The 22,653-nt window shown below is 38.7% G+C and overlaps 1 protein-coding gene across 4 annotated transcripts in view; it reads left to right on the top strand.

Moving 5' to 3' along the window:
• The window catches only part of MAP3K14 (mitogen-activated protein kinase kinase kinase 14), a 58,164-nt gene extending 35,659 nt beyond the window's left edge, over positions 1 to 22,505 (top strand). For all 4 annotated transcript variants that reach the window (XM_058182222.1, XM_058182219.1, XM_058182220.1 and 1 more), the window contains 9 exons: positions 437 to 568; positions 966 to 1,070; positions 3,019 to 3,182; positions 5,652 to 5,802; positions 8,087 to 8,416; positions 10,135 to 10,241; positions 13,045 to 13,189; positions 15,570 to 15,670; positions 16,199 to 22,505. In XM_058182222.1, coding sequence (XP_058038205.1) covers positions 437 to 568; positions 966 to 1,070; positions 3,019 to 3,182; positions 5,652 to 5,802; positions 8,087 to 8,416; positions 10,135 to 10,241; positions 13,045 to 13,189; positions 15,570 to 15,670; positions 16,199 to 16,363 — 1,400 coding nt within the window. In that variant the 3' untranslated portion in view covers positions 16,364 to 22,505. The remainder of the gene's footprint in view (positions 1 to 436; positions 569 to 965; positions 1,071 to 3,018; positions 3,183 to 5,651; positions 5,803 to 8,086; positions 8,417 to 10,134; positions 10,242 to 13,044; positions 13,190 to 15,569; positions 15,671 to 16,198) is intronic.
• Positions 22,506 to 22,653: the final 148 nt, after the last annotated feature.

Below are 22,653 nucleotides of genomic sequence, written 5' to 3'. Positions count from 1 at the left end.
ACCATTTCTGAAAAACCTTGCCAGGAAAACTGCAGAGACTTGTTCAGGTAGTCTCTGAGAATCAGACATGATTGAACAGAAGAAAAAAACCCTCCTGAATATTTACTTTTTGCTTTTATAGTCTTCCTTGCTATAAAAACATGTATTAGATTACAGATGGAGAAGCTCTAAAATAATTAGCGGATCCTGCACTAGCAGGAATATGCTAGAAAGAAGAAGCAGCTCAAAAGCTAATATGTCTAATTTGCAGTTCATGGGCCACATGTGGCCTGGGACTTTCCAAATTGTAGGTACCATATCTTCTTTGTGTATTGTTGTCTTTTAACTAAATGATCCACGATTGCAGATTTCTTGACTATGATGCCACAATATTTTTTCTATAGACTGAAGAAGCTAATATACTTTTTCTCTGAATGATGGGAATTTTTCCTTCTAGGTGGGTCACTAGGCCAGCTAGTTAAGCAGTGTGGATACCTACCTGAGGACAGAGCTCTTGATTATCTCAGCCAAACACTGGAGGCCTTGGAATACCTCCACGCCCACAATATTCTCCATGGAGATGTAAAAGGTAAGATCATCATTAAACAGCCAACTCCAAGTAGCAGAGAATTTGCTCAAAGTGGCATTAATGGCTGCAGTTTCAGAAAATATGAGGTGATGTGAATTAGTCAACTTGTCTTTGCCTTCAAAAGAAGATTATGTGAATGTTCTGTCAGCCTCTTTTTACATAGAAAACTAAGAATGAGAGAGAGGGACTCTCTTTAGGTTTCTGCCTGAGATGTTAAATTTCTCTCATATTAGAATTTCTATGGAGGAACATTTAATCATGTAAATCTGTACTTCTGGTCCTCAGTAATAAAGTCAAAATGTCAGGTGAGCACCTAAGGAGAAGAACTAGGTGGTCTTGTTACAATATTTTATATAGATATTAATGGCCTGAAAATCTTGCAATTTTTTTTTGACAGCTGACAATGTCCTTTTATCTGGTGACAGAAGCCATGCTGTTCTCTGTGATTTTGGTCACGCAGCTCAACTTCATCCAGATGGCATAAGGAACTATTTAATGACAGGTAACCTATGGCATGTTCTGAAGAGGCTGTGATGTATGAGCTTTGGACGGCTCTTTCCTTTGTGTTCTAAATATGCAACTCAGCCCTGAAAATAAATAACTTCGATGTGTCTGCCTCACTATCTTCTAGCATCAGATATGAAGATGTATCTTTATCTCTGACTCAATATTTTAAGCATAATTTTAGGGCATTATCTATTTTTTAAAATGTTATATGGTAACATATACAAATTATCTTCTGCCCATAATCTTTACCCTACAAGTTTATATATTATGCAAATTGAGCTACTGTGGGTACTTTACCAAAAAGAAAATTGCCTCAAAATGGACAAAAAATAAAATTATGTCAAAAATCCTAGGTTATAGGATTAAACTTATTTATAAGTTTCCTAGGAGTAAAATCCTCTTTGCTTTGATGCTGCTAATGCCTTGGGAAGGAAGGCTAAAGCTAGCAAGAAAGCAAAAGCAAAAAGGATTTTATATTGCAAGTCCTGGTGTTCTTCCCCCCCCCCCATCCCCCCCCCCCCAAAAAAAAAAAAAAAAAAAAACTTTAGCAGCATAATAAAGGCTAATGCTAGCAAGGAAAGGAAATCGAAGAGCTTCACAAGCATCTCACAAAAAGACTGCTGCTTGTTGTGGAATTCTACCACATGGCCCAACAATAGATGAGCCTGTCATCCTTCCCTACCTCAACCTCTCGAACTCTATAGAGATCTTGAAAAGGTAAATGAGCAATCAGTGACAGGGATGAGGTGGGGAGGAGACCCAAGGAACTGTGGGGACCCCAAAGGATGCAAAGTGGAACATGGGATATCAGGGTGGGGGGAGGCCTTAAGAGGCTGCAGACAAGTGGGCTTGTCCTTGCACTAGGCCCTCAATATCTTTTCCCATTCCTGAGGTACCACGTAATGCACTTAACAACCCACATTTAATGGATGTGTTGTGGGGAGCGGGGATGGGGATTTGTTAGGTGAGATGGTTCATTTAACGCCCTCCCAACCTTCCACTGTAAAGACAGGCTCCATTATGCCGAAGATTTACCTTATGCTTTTTTTAGTAGACGAATTACAGAAAGTATTAGCTGTTTGATATTTACCAGTACAGTGGTTTTCTAGTTAAGGCACTAAAATAGAAACCAGGAGCCTAGGAGTTCTAGACCCAGCTTAGACATAAAAGCCTGTTGTCCAGTCATTCTCAGCCCTCAGTGTAAGGCTTGGACAACAAACTGGTTGGTCAATTTCTGTTTCAGCCAAAATAAGCAGAGCCTGCACTTGCAAGAAAATACCAGGTAAAAAGGCTGAGTATATCTTTTTTGTTTTTTAAAAAAATTGTTAAAGTAACTATGTTTTTTAGTGAAATTATTTATATGTAAGTTAATGTATGTAGTAAGTACAATATATCCTTACATCTCTCCTGTACTTATCACCGTTTATTTTTTGCTCTTCCTTTGTTTGAAGCTGTAATACCATTGCAATCACATTGTAAGATAGTTCTAGAGAATACAGTATAATTTTCCCAAGAGAAGTTTACAGATTTTGAATATAAAACACTTCAAGTTACAATTGCTCTATTTTAAGTTTAGAACAGGCTGTTTCAACTGTTCCAGAAGTGTTTTGAGAATGAAGTGGCTGATTGTTTGGCTTTAAAATACATCTTTCTGACTTGAAACTTTGTGAATTCAAAACATTTTGGGTGCCCCTATTTCCCACGTGATACTTCTTTCTGGAAAGTTTCCAACAGCATGAATCTGAACTAGGGTTTTATGAAGCCTTGCCTTGCTTCTCAATTGTAATACTCCAATATTATTTTTGTGTGTGGTGTCTGGTCTTCTACAGTGAAGGGCTCTTGGGCTAGCCTTTATTAATTTAAGAATGTCTCAGCATGGTTGCTTGTGTGGAATAGGGCCCAGCAGGACCCTAAAGAACCAGTTTCCTCTATTCCACTTTTAGGAGATTACGTCCCGGGCACTGAGACCCACTTGGCTCCTGAAATCATAATGGGGAAGCACTGTGATTTCAAGATAGACATCTGGAGTAGTTGTTGTATGATGCTGCACCTACTGAATGGGTACCATCCTTGGATCAAGTACTATAATCATCCTCTGTGCCTCAAAGTAAGTAATCTATTAGTAAATGGGTAAATTGTTGGTTCATTTATCTGAAAGACAAAACAGATAATTGTGGCATAAAATGCTTAGTGTTCTCAATCAATCTAAGAAATCTTTCTTTTTTTAGTAAATACATATTTTTGTTGGGTAGCTTCAAATCCAAAAAGTTTACAATTCAACATAATGCACTTATTTTAGATTAACTATTGGTCTCAAGAAGTTAAGGTCCCACCTCAGGATTACTTCAGTTTTTCAGATCTCTAGAATTTGCAGTTTATATCGAAATACATAATCTACAATTAGTTGTTCTAATTTGATGACAAAAGCCAATTGCTAACACCTTTTAGCAAAAAATCAGCAATATTTGTTAAATGGTAACATTCTTATCATAATGATAAATTCAAAATGAACAATAACAGTCTATAAAAAGAAGTTTCTGATTCATTCTGAAACCATTTTTGTCTATAATTCTGGAGGATTGATATTCCAGAAGGATTCGCTGATAGAAAGCAATTAAGAAATATAGAATTGTAATGATGTTGTGATTGTGGCTACAGCTTATCCAGTCCAAACAAATATCTTCAATTTATTTTATATTTATATTTATATTTTATATTTTATAAATATTTAATTTATAAATATTTCAAAATTTTTCCACCTGTGAGTATATTATGTTTAAGAATAGGTGGATGGGGCATTGCAGATTGTTCATGGATTGTACCAGCCCTGCCGAGTGACACACTATCATGCTATGTTAGTAACTTAGTTTTATAGCATGATAGTTTAATTGCTAACTGTTTTACTGATGTGTTAGATGTTCTCATTTGTTTCATGACCCATTTTTACTCTCAGTTACATGTGAGTAGAAACAATTATTGGAATGAAAGGAATGAAAATGAATGAAAACGCAGATAACAATGCTCATGAATCAAATGAACATTGGATATTTTTGAATATTATTCTGTAGAGAAATTGTTTGGAGGAAATTTTAATGCTTCTTGTGATTTTTTAAACAGGACTTTTTCTTTTCCTTCTATTTCTGTCTTAATTTTTTCTTCCCTACCCTCATCTCCATCTTCTTCTCTTGTTTTCTATTTCTCCTTTCATTCTTGTATTTAATTTTACGTTTTTTGTATATAGTTCTTTGTGAGGAGCTTGTGAGAGAAAATGGTATATGGGGTACCTTATTCTGAGGGAAACATTTTAAGTTCAGGGTCATTTTTCTGTTAAGTAAATAAGGTATTTGTTAGAAAATGAGTATGTGCCAACTTGGGTCTACACAGAACCTGCGAGAAAGGGTTGGTGATGATAGCATTTTGACTGCATTTCTGGTCTCATTTACCTGAAATTGAATTTTAATTAAAACAATGAGATCTTTTGTAAATTTAGTTTGCGTATATAAAGGAAGGTAAAGCACAAACATGAAGTAAGCTTTTAAAATTCTGGAACATAACACAGTATTCAATGCATATAGAAATGATAATTCAGAAGCTGAAGGGCTATGATGAGAAAAATGTAAAGCAAGATAGTTTTCTTTAAATCTTTAGTACAGAGTAGCTTCAGGAATTAGCTCCTAGACAAAGACCTCCATTTGAGAAATTTAGTATGGATGCTAGATGCAAGTTATACCTACTGCTTACTGTATATAAATTTTGCTGTATAACATACTATTTAGGTTACAGTTGGCTATTCTAAATGCAAAAAGAACGTTATTTTAAACATTGAAAATGTAGTGTAAAATGTTTCAGTTTCTCAAAGAATATAATTATTCCGTCTTTTCTCTAGGGCCTAAAAGGATTCTAATTTTTGCCTCTTTAGTTCAGTCTGATCAAATATAGTAGGGTTGGAATTAAGAGCTGGGCAAATGTTGTCCAGTGAGGAAACAACATTTCTGTCCATCTCAGATATCAAATTTTATTTGGATAGCACTGGCTCTATTTGCAAGTGTCTCAATATTTTGTACCTTTTGAGTATTGCCTTTAAGGCAACCTGTCAGTCCACAGTGTGTGTCTGGTAGAATTTCTATGCATATTGATTTTTTTTGTACCAGAATATTGAGGGGTTTTGTCCATATTGCAGTTATCTGTCACATATTATTATATATTAAGCCTGCTATTAAAACACAGCAGCCTGCAATTACTGCAGGTTCAAGCCCGGCCCAAGGTTGACTCAGCCTTCCATCCTTTATAAGGTAGGTAAAATGAGGACCCAGATTGTTGGGGGAGCAATAAGTTGACTTTGTAAATATACAAATAGAATGAGACTATTGCCTTATACACTGTAAGCCGCCCTGAGTCTTCGGAGAAGGGCGGGATATAAATGTAAATAAATAAATAAATATGTGAGAAATTGATTTCTATTTTATATATATACAGTAGTAATTGTCATTGTCTGTTAAATAGTTGCTATTTGTAGGCCTGTAGCTTTCTGATTGCTTTTGATCAGTATCCATTTTCCTGTGTCTCTGCGTTGCAGATAGCCAAAGAACTACCCCCTCTGAGAGAAATTCCCCCCTCCTGTCACCCATCCACTGTTTGGGTCATTAGCTCTGGCCTTGAGAAAGACCCTACAAAACGAGCTTCTGCAGCAGAGCTAAAGAAGAAAACCTGCATAGCACTTAAGCAAGGTGAGATGGCTTTGCCCCTCTGAATGTGCACCTGGCTGGCAATTTCTTTCTTTCTTGCATCTGTTCCAACAGTCCCCTGACAAAATCTTGCTCTTTTATTTTGTTCCTGACATTTCTCTTTATGTTGCTTCCATGAATCATTTTCACATTTGGTTGTATAAGAGAAAACATGAAAGTCAGGTTTTGTTTAGTAACTTGTGTGCTATAAATTAGAAGAAAGTAAAAGTAGATAGCATGTCCCAGGGCAAGCACTGTCTGTAAATTAATTGGATTACCTTCACTTATGTCATGCATGAAAACCAGGTTCACATATGAAGGTTCAATTTAACTAATGTATTGCTAAAAACATATGCACAGGATTCTTCTCAACTAACAATCAGCACCTGATTAGAACTAAATAAGTTTCAAAGGGGGTTGGACTTAGCTTGTTTGTGACTACATAATGACTAAACTAATTTTTTGTTTTACTTCTCTCTGGCTCTGCCAATCCGTCTCCTACTTTGGTCACATAAAATTATGCTAATTTGTTGTCCGCAGAATGTTTCTGGTAACTTCATCACACACACACTTTTTGTACAGAACCTGGAAGATGGTAGAGGTTTATATGAAACTGAGTAGAAAAGATGTTTGTAATTCAGTGTATTTGATAAACAGTACATGTAATGCAGGTGACAATTACAGAAATATTTTTCACTTTTCCAGACAGCTCAAATATTCTTTTTATTCTTTTAGTATGTCGCCACTTTATTAGATAGTTTAAAAAGCAATGGACAGAATCTTTTTTGTTCTCTCTGTCCTCACATCCATGAGTGCAAAATTTTGAAGTTGCATATTAGTAAAAGGATGAATAAAAAACATCCCTTCTATGTGGCTGGTTAATAAAGCAGATCAAGATAAAGTCTCCTTCAAGCTGACAAATAAAAACCATTATAGTTAAGTAATTCCTGTACTGTGAGCACGGGACTGGTTATCAGCAGGCTTTCGGCTACAAATCAAAAACCTGCATTTGCCCTGATAAAAGCACCGAATGATTTAGCTCATGGTAGTGGTCTGCACCCTGTGGAACAGCCTTCCCAGTTGTTCCTGTTGGCAACCATTTTGATGGTATTGTAGAAAGCAGTATGCTTTTATTGTTGTAAGCTCCAGGAGTCTTTCTGAGCTTAGTGATGTGATACAGGACTGAGATGAATAGTCAAACTCATTCCTAATTTCCATCTGGATATGCTATGTGTTTTGACAAATAAGACAAAAGTGATTTACTATTTATGGCCTTCTGGTTTTGTTTTGTTTTGTTTGAAAATATAATAAAACATTATGTATCGTAGAAAGTAAAACTATGTCAGAATAGTCATCATTTTATGAATATATTTATTATAGAACAGTGATGGCTAACTTTTTCTGGACTGAGTGCCCAAAGCATGCGCATGCCCGCCTGAATGCACACGAGTGCCCGAACCCCTCACATGCGCCCTGCTGTCACGCATGCATGCATGCCCCCCCACATGCCCCCCGTCCCCCACGCATACGTGGCAGAGACCTGAAGACCAGCTGGCGGTAGGAGGCGTGCACACAGCGCAGCAGAGCTGAACTGGAGCGACGGCTTGTGTGCTATCAGAGGGGGCACTGCGTGCCACCTCTGGCATGCATGCTATAGGTTCGCCATTACGGTTATAGAATGTATTAATATTTTCCCTCTTCATAATGGATTGCTACAGGAAATTTAGAAGAAGTAAGAACATCTAGATCCATGATGGCGAACCTATGGCACACGTGACACAGCTGGCATTCATAGCCATATTGGTGGGCATGTGAGCTCACTCTGGCGCGCATGTGCGCACTGGCCAATTAATTTTTGGGCCTTCTGGGCCCATTGGAAATTGGCAAACGGGCCATTTTCGGCCTCCAAAGGGCCTCCAGGGAGTGGGGAAGGGCATTTTGGTCCTCCCAAGGCTCCTAGAAAGTCTCTGGAGCCTGGGGAGAGCAAAAAACAGGCCTATTAGGCCCATCGTGCCAAAAGTGGGGGAAGCATGGGGGTTGTCACATGCACGGGTGCAGGGCGCATAGAATTATGGGTGTGGGTATGGGCGCATGCGACTCCCCCGCACTTCCCCCACTTTTTTGGGGGGAGAAAAAAGGTTTGCCATAACTGATCTAGATATATCATCTGAAATTTTGAAGGCATCTTACTTTGTGTTAAATGTGTACTGGTCGTTGAACAGGGCTCCCAGTGTTCTTGAGGTGTTTTTATCATAGGTTTTTTCCCATGTGTGCCTTTGGTTTGCAGTGGGAGGACTGAAGAGTTCCTTGAGTGGTGAATACAGAGAACCTAGATGCCTGCAATCAACACAGAAAGCTATTCTCGCAGAACTATTATTATCCATACCTGAACTCCCGGATAGCCAAAAGGTGTTGTCTAGGAGCCCTAGACCTCCGCTGCCATGTCAGGATCTGACTGAGAGAAAGCAGCTAATTAACCCAGACATGAGCAAGGAATTGCTGCCACCATGTGACTCCCTTCTATCATCCTTCCTGGTACCAGCCAGTACTAGGAAATACAACATGACAGAGTGGAGGACTCCCAGCATTGACCACGACCTTCAGCAGCTGGAGTTTGGTAATCATGGATCAGGATTGATTGATTGATTGATTAAGGAGAAATTTCCTGACAGTTAGAACAATCAATAAATGGAACAACTTGCCTCCAGAAGTTGTGAATGCTCCAACACTGGAAGTTTTTAAGAAAATGTTGGATAGCCATTTGTCTGAAATGGTGTAGGGTTTCCTGCCTCGGCAAGGGGTTGGACTAGAAGACCTCCAAGGTCCCTTCCAACTCTGTTATTATGATTCATTCATTCATTCATTTCCTTTATTGTTTTATAAATCTCAAGGCAGCAAACATATCTAATACTCCTTCCTCCTCCTATTTTCCCAAAATAGGAGAAGGAAGGAGAGAGAGAGACAGTGAGAGACAGACATACCCAAGCTGGCTTTCTTGCTGGTAGGACTAGAACTCACAATCTCTTGTTTTCTAGCCTGATGCTTTAATCAGCAGACCAAACTGGCTCTCTTATCATTAAAGCTGCTTCTTTGTTTGCCATCTATTTTCCTGCCCTCTCTTTTTTCCAAGCTTTTTGTACAGCTGTCCACATCATGGAAATTTTTTCTGAATGGTACTATATACTGTAAAATAGTATTTCTACCTGCTTGTTATTAATTTAGTTGAAGAAGCCAGTCATATAATACTTGTGAGTTTAAAAGAAGGAAAGGGTAATGATGGTAGCAGAATAAAAGGAACCTGCAAATACCCAGGCATCCATGAAGGAAATGTTGGATTATGAAACTAGCAAGGGGCTTCTGATGGTATGCATTTTATAGAGTAGGCATATGTAATATTTATATTTAAGAGTAGAATCAGGAAATGAAAGGATCCTTTGAAAACCTTGGGTTGGATTCTCAGTTAAAAAAACGTTAGCACAAGCAAAATGTTCTTTAGATGAGTCAATAAACTTGGTAATCCATTTTCACTCCTTTATTTAAATTGTGAAAGGGATTCACTATTAAGGTAGTTCAGTATTTCAAAAATTATTTGGAAGAAGTGTTTCACACTTTGCTTTGGCATATTACTTTCTTACTTTTCATTAAAACATGTCTTTTATTTTTAAGTTTCAATATGGCTGCTTTAATAAATAGTAGAAAGGTACTGTGCTCATGCTTGTATGAAATACAAAGCCATTCTTCCAAATCACTTTGAAGCACCTAAAGTTCTTAGTTATCTCACAACATCTTCAACAAGTTGTTCTAGCAGGATTCAGAAGAACCAGATTTTACTCTAGTATATGCCAATGGGCAATGGTTCAATTTTCTCAGAATTACAAATATTCTGCTTACAAATAAACTAAATAAAAATTTAAATAATCCTTTATTGGCAGATTATATTGGAAACGCAAAAGACAAAATAAATAGTTAGGCTTTAACTGGGTTGAACTTTTGAGGAAAGAAAGCTGTGTTTTAGAAGGAGAAATTAAAATAGCAAGAATGAAAAATACATGCCAATATGTTTAAAACTAAATATAATAGCTGTCAAGCATGAATTAGTATAGATATAATACACGTTTATAAAAAAGAGCAGATCCATTTAATTATTGGAAGTAAAACAAAGCTATAATCATTGTATTTGAAAATGTTAATGATGAGATAATGGAGTCCTCGTCTGTTTTAATAATGAATCCAGAAATGAGATTATAGTTACTCCAGGTCATTTTAGGGTAATCATGGATGCCAACAGTGGACAATCTTCAAAGTCTTCATTTTAGTCCATTCTCATTTCCATAGATCTGATTCTGAACAGCCTCTCTCAACCCTTTTCACTGGAAGAACAGGAACAAATGTTGTCATGCTTCAGCTTGGATAGCTTCCTCGCATCAGATGCTAGTGAAAAGGTAATTTACATGAGGATGGACAGTTGCTGTTTTGAAATTGTAGCAGATTGTCTAAGTCAGAATACTCCAAGAAGGATTGTAAATAATTCCTATTCAGAACAATTTGAGCATATTTGAATGCCTTGTACATTCATATTGTTCACTTTGTGCTCCTGCTTCAAGTTTGTGTTCTGTCTATGCTATGAAGGAAAATTGATTTCTTTTATAGAACCTCAATCTAGATTCTATTGAGAAATGCATATTTATTTCCTCCGCCCAATAATGCAAGAAATAAATAATAAAATGAATGGCTGATCTAATATACTCAGTTGCTCACCCAATCTTCTGGGTCAGAGAAGGGACAAGTAGTCCTTGACTTGACATCCATAGTTGGGACCTGGAATTTCTGTCACCAAGCAATGTAGTTGTAACGTGACTGCATTACTTAGCACTGGCAGTCCTGGTGGCCATCATAATTCCAGATATGTGTGTGTGTGTGTGTGTGTGTGTGTGTGTGTGTGTGTGTGTGTGTGTGATTAAGCAGGAAGTGAAGAGAATCCCAAATAAATACATATCCCCCGATCACATCAATCAGGCCCGAAGGGTATGAATTTCCCCTGTCAAGATCTAAGAAGGGAACTTTCACTGCCATTGCCTCAACCCTCTGGAATTTTCTTCTTACAAAGAGGTGGCAAACCCCCACTCTCCAGGTCTTTTGGAAGGATAGGAAGACCTGGCTGTTCCAATTCATGTGGAATACAAACCTGGAGATAGTTATTGCTTTGAACGTTCCCCCTCCCCCTTTTAACTTATTTCATCTTTGCTTTTTACTTGGTGACCATTTTACTGATGTATTTTTATGTGGTTTTTATGCTTTTACCTGTAAGCGCAATGCAGGGGGGTTAGGTAGGCCCTAGGCGGCCTGATGCAGACTGCACAAAACTTGGTGGGGATGCAAGAATACAGTGTAACAGGAAGGAGGAGGGAGAAATAATACGGTGTAGCTCAGGTTTTCCTGGCATGCTGTGCATCTGGGCTGTAAGAATCTGCTCAGTGGCAGCACAGCACAAAGCATCTGTCTCAGAATCCCCAGCAGCAAGGTGGAAAGCCGTAGCTCAGCAGTATGGCGTAGTATACTTCAGCCTAGCTGCCCAAGGTTGCTTGGTCCATTCTCCAGATAGTGTGTTCCACTCTCCAAATAGTGCGTCCTGTTCTCTCAATGCTTCAGAAAGCATTCCGAAACCGTTTTCTAAGGTCTTCACCAGATCTTTGAGAACGAGCAACCTATTTGCAAAATGGCAAACACCCAGCTCTTACAATGCTTTGGAAGACCTCAGAAAATTTCCAAAGGCTTTTTGAAGTATTACAAGCGCTGGGAACATAATTTGGAGAATGTTACAAGTGACCTTGGGAAGAAGGCTCGGGGCAGCCAGCAGCTGCTTTGTAAAGGGCTAGGCAGGGCATGCTTTGTGAATAGCGGGAGGAAGATGGCAAAGGTTGGCTGGGTACAACAGGCCCTGGAGGGTGGAGGTCAGTGAAAGCTATTAGCGCTTTGTGCTGTGGTCTTGGGGTAGCTAGCTAAGATTTGTGGCTTGAGGGAGCATTCCTCAGGGGCAGCTGCATCCCTGTGATTGCAATAAAGGGCTAGAGGATAAAATAGTAGCTGGCTAGCTGAAGGCCCTGAGCCTCTACTTCAGCCCCTGCTTTGATGCTTCTGCCAAGTGCTGTGCAAGGTGGCCAAAAGGATAGACGGGCAAGTGATAAGCAGGAGGGGGAAGTCGAAGGTTGTAAGTGTGGGCAAGCTGCCAAGAATCCAAATTCTGATCACGTGACCATGGGATACTGCAGTGGCCATAACTTCAGGGAACAGTCATAAATCCATTTTTTTCAGTAGTGTTGTAACTTCAAATGATTGAATGAATAATCATGAACTTCAGCATTTGTTTCCAGTCTCTTTCCCATTCACTTTAGATCATTCTCAGGACTTTGTGCTTTTCTGGAAAACTACAAGCTCTGTTCACTACAATTTAATTGCATCATTACAGAGTAGTTTTATGTTGTTGGACTGGAAAAGGGAGATTGGGTTCAAACCCTCACTCAGCTGTGGAATCAACTGGATTGATTTTGGCCAGTTACTCACTCTCAGCCAAAATGTAAAGATCTGCCATAATCAGTGGGATCTAAATATAATTAAATATAATAAATAGTATCCTATAATAAAACGCGATAGATATTCCTAGGGAATGTTCACATTTTTCTTTCATATCACATCATCCCTGAATCATTGAGCTGTTACCCCAGAATCTTACAAACAAGCTGAGCTATTCTTCTCTGTATGTCCCCCTTCTCCTCTCCCTATGCGAAAATGTTGGCTGATGCATCTTTCCCATTTCAGTACTGAGGCATGGCACTTGGACAAATGATCAACTTCATGAACAGTTGGTTAGACGTTCCATTAGCCATAACCATTCCAAAACACACACACATACTGAAATATAATTGTTGCCTTCTCTCTGCTTGTGTGTCTCTCACATATAGTTTTTCTTCAGCAACATTAGCATGCAAAATACATTCCTTAGTTCTCATGCTTGAAAGTATTCACATTTACTTTTTTTCTCCATATACTAGGTGTCAAATTTAAGCCCATGTACAGATTTCATTCTCTAGCATCTTTTGTGAAGTTTGTGTGTGTGTTTGGAGTTATGGCAAGGAAGGGGGGAATACATATTGAAAAAAGGAATGCAAATAAGAATGTAACAAAAAGATACATCTGGCGGCCAAGCCCCCCAAAAAATGCAGTTGCTCCTCCTTTTTGATTCTTTAGGGTTCATTGAAAATATCCCACAGTCTGAAGGACACCATGAGTTCAGGTGTACATTCCTGGAACAGCCAAGCAGATGGCCAGAGCACCAGCTGGAACAGCTGGCTGAATCGTAGCAGGAATACAGATATGCCCACTTATGTTAACGGTAAGACATGGTTATAGGGTGATAGCCACAAATTATTTTTATGGTGTTTGTCAAATATGATTTTTAAAATCTTTTTTAAAAAGATTAGTTACTACTTTAATTATGGATTTATGAGCTAGAACAACAGGATAGCAGCCTGGAAGGTAATTATTCTTTCCCATTATTTACTAAATTTTTCTAGTAACAATCTAACCTACATTTCTGAAAAATGTTTATTTGATAAATTTAAATGGTGAAGACTTTTGTTGTTTGAAAGACAAAGCGTGCCATGAGCTTTCAAAGATTAATCTGGTTAAGTGTATGTTAGATTACACTCTGTGTACCGTTATTAGGCAAACTGTATTTTGGAGGATTAATTTCATTATTGAATAACTACAGTGCTCTCCATCAATCCAAAATGTTAATAAACGTCAAACCTGAACATTTAAGAAAGTAAAAGTGAGGTTTTGGCTTTCTTAGGAGAATATCTATGTGTGCACAATTATTGGGCAACTATTAGTGTGCAGAATTATTATGCAACTAAATGAAAAATTAAAATTTGTCCATCTCACTTGTTTATTTGCATCTCTTAAAGTGAAAATAATAAACAACCCAAAATGTACAAATAAACATTTCTGACAGTTCGCAAAAAAATCAGTGACCATTATAGTAACAATCATAAGCCTTCCATTCATGGAGTCTGTCAGTTTCTTGATCCGTTGACGATCAACTTCTTGGGCAGCAGCAACCACAGTCTCCCAGACACTGTTCAGAGAGGTGTACTGTTTTCCTTTATCATATATCTCCCGTTTAAGAAGGGCCCACAAGTTCTCAATAGGTCAGGTGAGGAAGGGGGAGCATGTCATTTTTCTTTCATCTTTAAGGCCTTTACTGGCCAGCCATGCAGTGGAGTACTTTGATGCATGCAATGGAACATTGTCCTGCATAAAAATCATGGTCTTCTTGAAAGATGCAGACTTTTTCCTGTATCACTGCTTTAAGAAAGTGTCTTCTAAAAACTGGCAGTAGGTTTGGGAGTTGATTTTGAGTCCATCTTCAACCCGAAAAGGTCCAACCAGCTCATCTTTCATAATACCAGCCCATATCGATACTTCACCTCCACCTTGCTGGCATCTGAATCTATGGAGCTCCGTGCCCGTCACTGATCCAGTCATGGGCCCATCCATCTGTCAAGTCACTCATCAGTCTATAAAACCTTTGAAAAATCTGTCTTGGCCCAGTCTTGCCATTTCAATTTATGTGTTTTGTTCAGTAGTGGTTGGGTTTCAGCCTTCCTTACCATGGTCATGTCCCTGAACATTGAATACCTTGTACTTATGGGCACTCAAGGTAGGTTGCAGCTTTGGAATATGACAGCACTGGCGGATAATGGATTCCTGGTAGCTTCACATTTGATTCTTCTCAAATCTTTGGCAGTTAATGTGCACTTTTTTTCTCAACACGTTTCTTGCGACCCTGTTGACTATTTGCAACAAAATGTTTGATAGTTCTGTGATCACACCCCAATATCTTAGCAATTTCAAGAGTGCTGCATCTCTCTGTAAGAGTTTTTACAATTTTTGACTTTTAACAGTCAATTAAATCTCTCTTTTTTGGCCCATTTTGCCTAAGGAAAAGAAGCTGCTTAATAATTATGCACACTTTGATATAGGGTATTGATGTCCTTAGGCCACACCCTCCCTCATTACACAAAAACACATCACCTAATATGCTTATATCCACTAAGCATTCTAGTTTATACAGCTTGGAGGTGGAAAAAATGCATAAAAATGATGATATGGTCAAAATATTCAACATGCCTAATAATTTTGAACTCCTTTAGATCCTGATGCTTTCATTTGGATTCTTACACTAACCAGGGTTTGAACCAGGTGATCTGAATCAGGTGTGCCCAATTCATGATCTGCATGAAGCCCTGGACAGCTAGTAATGAAGCCCCATAAGATAATAAAAAATTAAGGAAGTTTGTTATTTATATACATTAACTATATTATATATTTTATGTGTGGCCTAAAATTCATCTTCACTAAGTACAGCTCAGAGAAGCCAAAAGGTTGGAGAACCATAGTCTAAATCCATATTTCTCAGTCTTACAAATTTTAAACATTTTTGGAGTTCAAGTTCCAGGATTTCCCAGCCCTCATGCTGTAATTTGAAATCCACATATCTTAAAGCCACCGGTGTTGGAAATACTGGCCTCATTATCTCTTTTTGCACTAGTATTCTCTGGGTTGAGGAGCATCTTATGTTTGATGAAGGAAGTTTAGTCCAAGGATGGGTAGAAGGAAAATTGAGAGCTATTAATCTCTACAGAATAAGGTTCTTTGCAATAAAATCGGAACAAAAAGTTCTTTTCTCTCTCTTTTTTATTTTGTCCCAGGGGTGAAAATTGAGATCTGCTTGCTTAGTGGGGAAAGCCTCCACATCAGAGAATTCCGTGGAACTAAGGTGGGAGATGTTGCGACTGGAATCAGCAGCCAGGTAGGTGTTGCACTGAAGAGCTGGTCTTTTTTTTTTTTTTTGGCTATGTATTAAAACAGCTTTTGGTAAAGGAAATCTAAATTTTGCAAGCCGAGCAACTTTCCATGGCAGAGGGTGCACAGTAATATTTTTTATCTCTTAGATATTGTTGAAGTGGGTGGGACTACAGCTTCCAGAACAATCTTTTGGGATGCCATAGCCCTGTCCCAATTGGGGAAATTATTCTAGTTTGGGGAGGGGCAAGATGCCTCTGAAAAATTTAAAATGCCAATTTATTCATATTTTTACTATTTTACTATTTACTACAATATTTAAACATAGTATATGGTTTATTTCATCCTTAAACCCATTCCAGGCCAAGATTTGTAATAGTCCAGATGTGTTCCATAGGTAACAAAACAAGGATCTGGTGGGTTCACAGGGTGATTTGGCAGATTTATACAGGCAATTATTAGGATTGCCAGTAATATATACCTATAGTAGAGTGGGTTTCGTTTACCTGCTTTTTATTTTGTTTTGTTTTCTAAGATACCAGCCCCTGCATTCAGCTTCTTCACAAAAGAAGGCGATCCTGTTCATTGTGATATGGCAGTCCCTGATTCAGGCATTGAACTTCAGTGCACTTTGGCTCCTGATTGCAGTTCTGGCTGGAAATGGAGGGTCAAACATGGTCAGTTAGAGAAGCAGCTGTAAGGTCTTTTTCCTCCTCACATCTTATATCGAAGCAAATGTGACTCTGCAAAAAAATCAATGCAGGAATTTGTTGGTGACAGCTGCCTGCCAAAGGAGATTATAGGTTCCTTCTCTGCTTCTTTGCCACATCCAGTGCCTATGGAAGGTGTTGTGGGATGAACTTCTATGCAGAATTTAACAAAATCGACCTCAGGAGCTTGGAAACATCCTTCCTTAATCCCACTATCAAGGACTATCCCAATAGTGCCTTTTTGGGGGGGAGAATCATCTTTTAACCTGCCTTTTTTCAGTCTGCGCACTGAATATGGCTTTTGAATTCCTTGGAGGAATGTATGACCTCCAGATAGCCAGTGTGTAATGAGTGCATAACCAACATATCTGCAGAAGCAGTAGCTTCATCACTCACAAAGAAACTCTTTTACTATGTGTTATCTCATTTACTTCCTGTACAATTTACAGCAAGCATGTTCAACTCACAGTCCATGGGCCGCATGCAGCCCTGGATAGCTGGTACACACCTGTTTTACAGAGTTAAAATTGCATGCTTATCAGGAAAACTACCAGTCTGAATGCAAATCGTTTTTTAAGATTAAACAAATCACACTTTTCAAGAGAGCATTAATTTTTATTTTTTTAATAATCCTAAATCAGAAAGAATCACATCAATCTATTACTGTTTATGATATAGAAGTAAGCCCCCTTGAATGAACCAAGGCTTACTCCAGTCTAAATGCTTATTAGTTTCATATCTATGCCAAGGACAGTTTGAAGCAAACATCTAAACTTGAGATAGTTTAAGCAAGTCCTTATAGTCTTGTTTTTAGTTGACCAGATTGATTTTATTCGCTTTGGTAGGTTTTGTGTGAAGAACTCTGGTCATGTTAATAAATATCATTGGACTAGGGTATAAGAGGAATAAAATAGATGGTATATAGTCATCCTTTTCTCTTGATAGGTGCAAAGATCTCTCATTCACAAAACCTCATCTGGAATGTTCTAAGTGATATCTGGAGTATGTTCACTCACAATTGTTTATTGTTGAACTTTGAAATTCTATAGAAAAGATAAATCCAATTGATTTATCTTTGGTTTATAAATTGGGGGGTGGGGGATTTAAAAACATGTCTGATTGTTATCCCTCTTTCTCAAAGAAAATAACATTTGTGTTTGAGAGCAGGGGACCAGCCTGAATTTAGTTACCTAAATTTCAATTAAATTTTCATGATTTTCTACTTCCTCTTCCAAATATGCATACTTCTTTACCAAGCAACCAGCCATTCTGGAGGGCAGCATCTTTTCAAACCATCTTTTCAAATGTAATTCCTAGGCAGTTGGAGTGAATGTGTAACTTTCAAAAATTCAGCCGTATAGCAACTCTAAACTCTATAATAGTAACAGTAACACTAACAGAGTTGGAAGGGACCTGGAAGGTCATCTAGTCCAATCCCCTGCTCATGCAGGAGACCTATACTAGGGATTCGACTACCAATATTTCTGATTGTTTGGAGTTTGGAGGCTGTGCGAGTTTGGATGGGGAGAAAGGGGCTCCGACTCAATCCCTCCAAGACCGAGTGGCTGTGGATGCCGGCGTCCCAGTACAGTCAGATGGTTCCATCACTGACTGTTGGAGCCGAGTCATTGGCCCCTGTGGAGAGGGTCTGCAACTTGGGCGTTCTCCTGGATGCTCGGCTGTCGTTAGAAGACCATATGATGGCCGTCGCCAGGGGAGCTTTTTATCAGGTACGCCTGATACGCCAGTTGCGCCCCTTCATAGACCAGGATTCCTTGTGCACGGTCATTCATGCCCTCGTCACTTCCCGCCTGGACACTCTGTAACACTCTCTACATGGGGCTCTCCTTGAAGGGCACCCGGAGGCTCCAACTGGTCCAGAATGTGTCTGCGTGGGTGATAGAGGGAGCTGCTCGTGGCTCCCATATAACACCTCTCCTGCGCAGGCTGCACTGGTTACCGGTGGTCTTCCGGGTGCAATTCAAGGTGTTGGTAATCACCTTTAGAGCGCTCCATGGCACGGGACCGGGTTATTTACGGGACCGCCTGCTGCCACCGATAGTCTCCCACAGACCTGTGCACTCCCACAGAGAGGGTCTTCTCAGGGTGCCGTGAGCCAAACAATGCTGGCTGGCGACCCCCAGGGGGAGAGCCTTCTCTGTGGGGGCACCCACCCTCTGGAATGAGCTTCCTCCAGGGTTACGATTACTCCCCGACCTCCGGACCTTCCGTCGCGAGCTCAAGACTTTTTTATTCCACCGTGCAGGGTTGGCCTAAGTTATTATCGTTTTAAATGGGGTTTTATTATTGTTTTAGCATAATTTTTAATTGATATTGGCGTAATAGAATTAGATTTTTATACTGTATTTTAAGTCTGTTTATAAATTATGTTTTATTGGCTGTAAACCGCCCTGAGTCCTTCGGGAGCAGGGCAGTATAGAAATTTAATAAATGAAATGAAATGAAAATTGACAAGCTCAACATCTTAGCCATTGAGCCACCTAGGAGCCATTTCACATCAGGGTTAAACATCTTCATTTCTGACTTGACTTCATTATTGGATAATAAAATTCGTCTATTGCTACTTTCACTGGCTTCTAAATCTACTGTAATTCTAAACAAGTAGATTATTTTTTAGAAGCTTGAAGATGTGCCTTAATAATTGGTTGTTTCTTAATTGTTAAGAGGCTTTTGTAGTCTGGCCTATTAGAAGTTGTACTGCTGCATTTAAAATCTTGCCTGGATGTTCTGCTAATTTGATTGTAGTTGTGCTCTAAGAGGCAATATCTTCCCAGTTGGTACAACAGAAAGCTGAAATAGGCCACTGAGTGTTTATGATTGTATGTAATTTCAGTTGTCTGAAGTTCATGTTGAGGTCCCTATTTAATTCTGCGCAAAATTAAATATTCAGAATTGGAATAATTGCTCTTGCAATTCAGTAACCTAGTGAACTTATGGAGTTTCGTGGTTTACAAAATTGCCACAAGTATTGGGAGACACTAGGGTTAAAATATCTCCTCAGGACCATGATGGCTGATGAAAAGGGCAAGCAGCCTCCAATTTTGCTGTTGAAAACTTAAATTTATAAGTACTGTTTGGGACTGCAATCTGTAAAATCATTTTGTAGTGTATTCTCTCAGTAGCTGGTAGAGTTCATTTGAAAGAAAGAGTTTTTTCAAAAAAAGTGCAACACTTCATTATAAAGAATAAGAATTAGTAAAACAAATTTACTTGATATTACTTCATTGTGGGCAGCAGCATTGTGGGAGCAAGCAGCAGGAAAGAGTTGACGCGCTATTCTGGGGAACTTCCAAGGCATCCGGCTCCATTGTTCCTTCAGGAACCTGGTTGCTTTTATTGAAGCTGAATCAGCTGATTTGGAGAAATGCCATGTCTTTCAAAATGTCTTTCTCCCGGTTGCTTTTATCCAGCCTGAACAGACTGATTCGGAGAAACGCCATGGAATCCTCACATCAAATCTGACTTTCTTTTCGATTTGACTGCAGGAGGCTCAAATAAAGTATTCTATTAAGGTCACCTGGGTAGGTTTCTCGACAATATACCATATTTTTCAAAGTATAAGACGCAGCTTCATTTTTGGGGAGGAAAATGGGGGGGGAAATATCTGCCTACCAGATACTCATCTGGCTAGTGTCCTTAGTCTGGTCAGCTTCAGCACATTAGTTTGCTGGTTTTATCCCTTGCTTGGGGATAAAAAACAGCTTCTGAAGCACAGCTGAAAGGGAGCAGCAATGAGAAAAGCATGAAAAGTGTGGAGATCCCTTCACTCGCTAGCACCTTGTTAGGGCTGAAAAAAAGCTTCTAAAACACAGCTGAGAATCCACACAGAAGATTGCTTCACTCACTACTGCCTCATTAGGGCTGAAAAAAAGCTTCAAAAAACTACATTCAGAGTATAAGACGCACCCAAATTTTCAACCTCTTTTGGGGTGGGGAGTGCGTCTTACACTCTGGAAAATGCGGTATTTGTCTTGGCAATAATGTTGGAGCTGAAAGGCATTTTTTGTGACTGATGATCAGTCTGAGCCAGGTTCTGAGCTAGGGTCTCCTTGAGAGCAAGGGCTTGGTTGAGTTCTCTAAGCTCCTTTGATGGCTGAGCTAGCAGGAGGACATGCTGAGCGGTGTAGTTTTCTCAAAACAGGAGTTTCCAGTTTTACTGTGGACGTTGAATTGATTTTCTCCAGCATCTCTGGAGAATGACTGGCTGCTTCATTTTTCTTGAGAAGTGAATGGTGTTTTCCCATCAGAGAGTGATTTTCTACAGGCTCACCCCAAAGCCTCTAGGCGCGGCTCCAAAAGGATCTTGAAAAGGAAACCATGGCGGATCTGCCCCTCGCTCACCCTTATCTATATCTGGATAGATAAGTAAATTCTATTTTTCGCTGTCAGGTAGTTTCAAGTTGGAACTCAAGGAATGATTTTAAAAAATTATAGAGAAGAAACTGGCTGCAGAGCCAGTCACAGCTGTCAATCTATTTCTAACTGTAGATAACATTTTTTTAAAAAAATACAAATTGCCCGCTATAGATTGTACAGCTTGGAGAGCTTATCCATTCTGTTTGTGGAAAGGAAGCAGCTCCTAGTTACCAATAAATTTCTCTAAGTGTTCCTAAAAATATCATCTATGGGAATCTTGACTCTTTCAAGCACTTTTCTTAATTTGCAACAATGGCTGACATGATCCAATCAAAAGAAAAAAAATGTAGCAATATGAAGTATCTATATGCAGCGGGAATAAACTACTGTTACATTTAGAAAAATCTGAAAGTTTATCGTGATATCTTAGGTATCTGCAGCTGTAATCCAGGAGTCTTTCCTCTCCAATTCTTAAAACATTAATCTACCCTGTTTCCCCCAAAATAAGATATGCCCTGATAATAAGCCCAATTGGGCTTTTGAGCACATGGCAATAAGGCCAAGCGCTTATTTCAGGGTTCAAAAAAATACAAGACAGGGTCTTATTTTCAGGAAAACATGGTACTTGCAGCATATTGATTTCTGCAAATGAAGTAGCAGACCCTAAATCAAGAAATAGGGATCTAGATTAATGTACAGAAAATTGAACTATTTTTTCTTCTTCATGCATACTTTCTCTATTGTTTTGTTTTTTGGTATAAAAAAGTTATTTTGTCAGATTTACATTGCGATGATGTAATGATAGTGAGCTCATAGATCATATTATGTCTCTGCAGTTCTTTTTTACTGTGATATATAAATCAACTCTGTGTAGCATCAAGTCAAGCCACAATGGCATATTGAACAAATGATGAAAATCATTTGGTCATAGTGTTTAGGGGCACTATATGAACCGAGCCATTTTTTTAAACTAGAGAATTTAGGCTAAAATATTAGTTTTCTATATGAACTTTCTATTCGGAGAATTTATTAACTTCCTTGCTTCCAGTGTTTAAACTGTTAAATAACCAATTGGCTTGCAAAAATGAGCTTAGAAGTTTGTCTATGTTTTTAATGTTAAAATTCTATTGGTTTTGAAAAAGCCAAGAGATGGAATGCTAGAAAGCCTCAGCCTTACAGCCTTTTATCTTAGATACTTTCCCCTCCAGTCCAGCTTCAGAAATACCACAAAATTGGTATTTTAAAATGAATAGAATGAAAGAATTATTTGGTACAGCTCTTTAGACTGGAGTTGCTTTTGCCAAAATCAGAGTAGTAACCAGAGTGGCCTAAAGATCCTGCCAAACTGTGTCCAAACTTCAATTAAAAGTGTTCATTTTGTTGTTTTCAACTTAAAATATATATTTTAATGGAGGGGGGGAGAGGGAAAAGTAAGAACATAGATAGATTTTAAATGAAACTCACTGATTATGTTCATGTGATGCACTGAACCACAAACTTGCCAGCTATATTTAGTCTGGTGTGTTCTGAAAAGAACTGCGCTGTGTTAGTTTAGGGTTCAGTGTGCTATTTCAATCCAGAAAAGTAAATTTGATTAATTGTGGATAATCATGTTATACAAGCACAATATACATTGTCTGTGATTCTGTGAAGATTAAGAAGGAGTGATGTTATTTTTAACTGTCAATGAAGTTGTAAACCCGAATGAAGCCTAAATGTACCTTTTTCAATCAAGAATAAATCACAGTGCCTTTAGCTCATATTTCAGTGGTCTATTTATTTGGCTAGATGTTTTTCTACTGTGTCTCTTTTCTTCAGAACTTTGGCTAAGGGTGGGTGAATATCTAAAAATGTTGTGGTTACTTAGTAATGACCAAGTACAGTTTACGAATTTGCACAGATG

Source organism: Ahaetulla prasina, chromosome 4 (genome assembly GCF_028640845.1).
Source record: "Ahaetulla prasina isolate Xishuangbanna chromosome 4, ASM2864084v1, whole genome shotgun sequence".
Taxonomy (NCBI): domain Eukaryota; kingdom Metazoa; phylum Chordata; class Lepidosauria; order Squamata; family Colubridae; genus Ahaetulla; species Ahaetulla prasina.
This window is presented reverse-complemented; position numbering and strand designations above follow the sequence as displayed.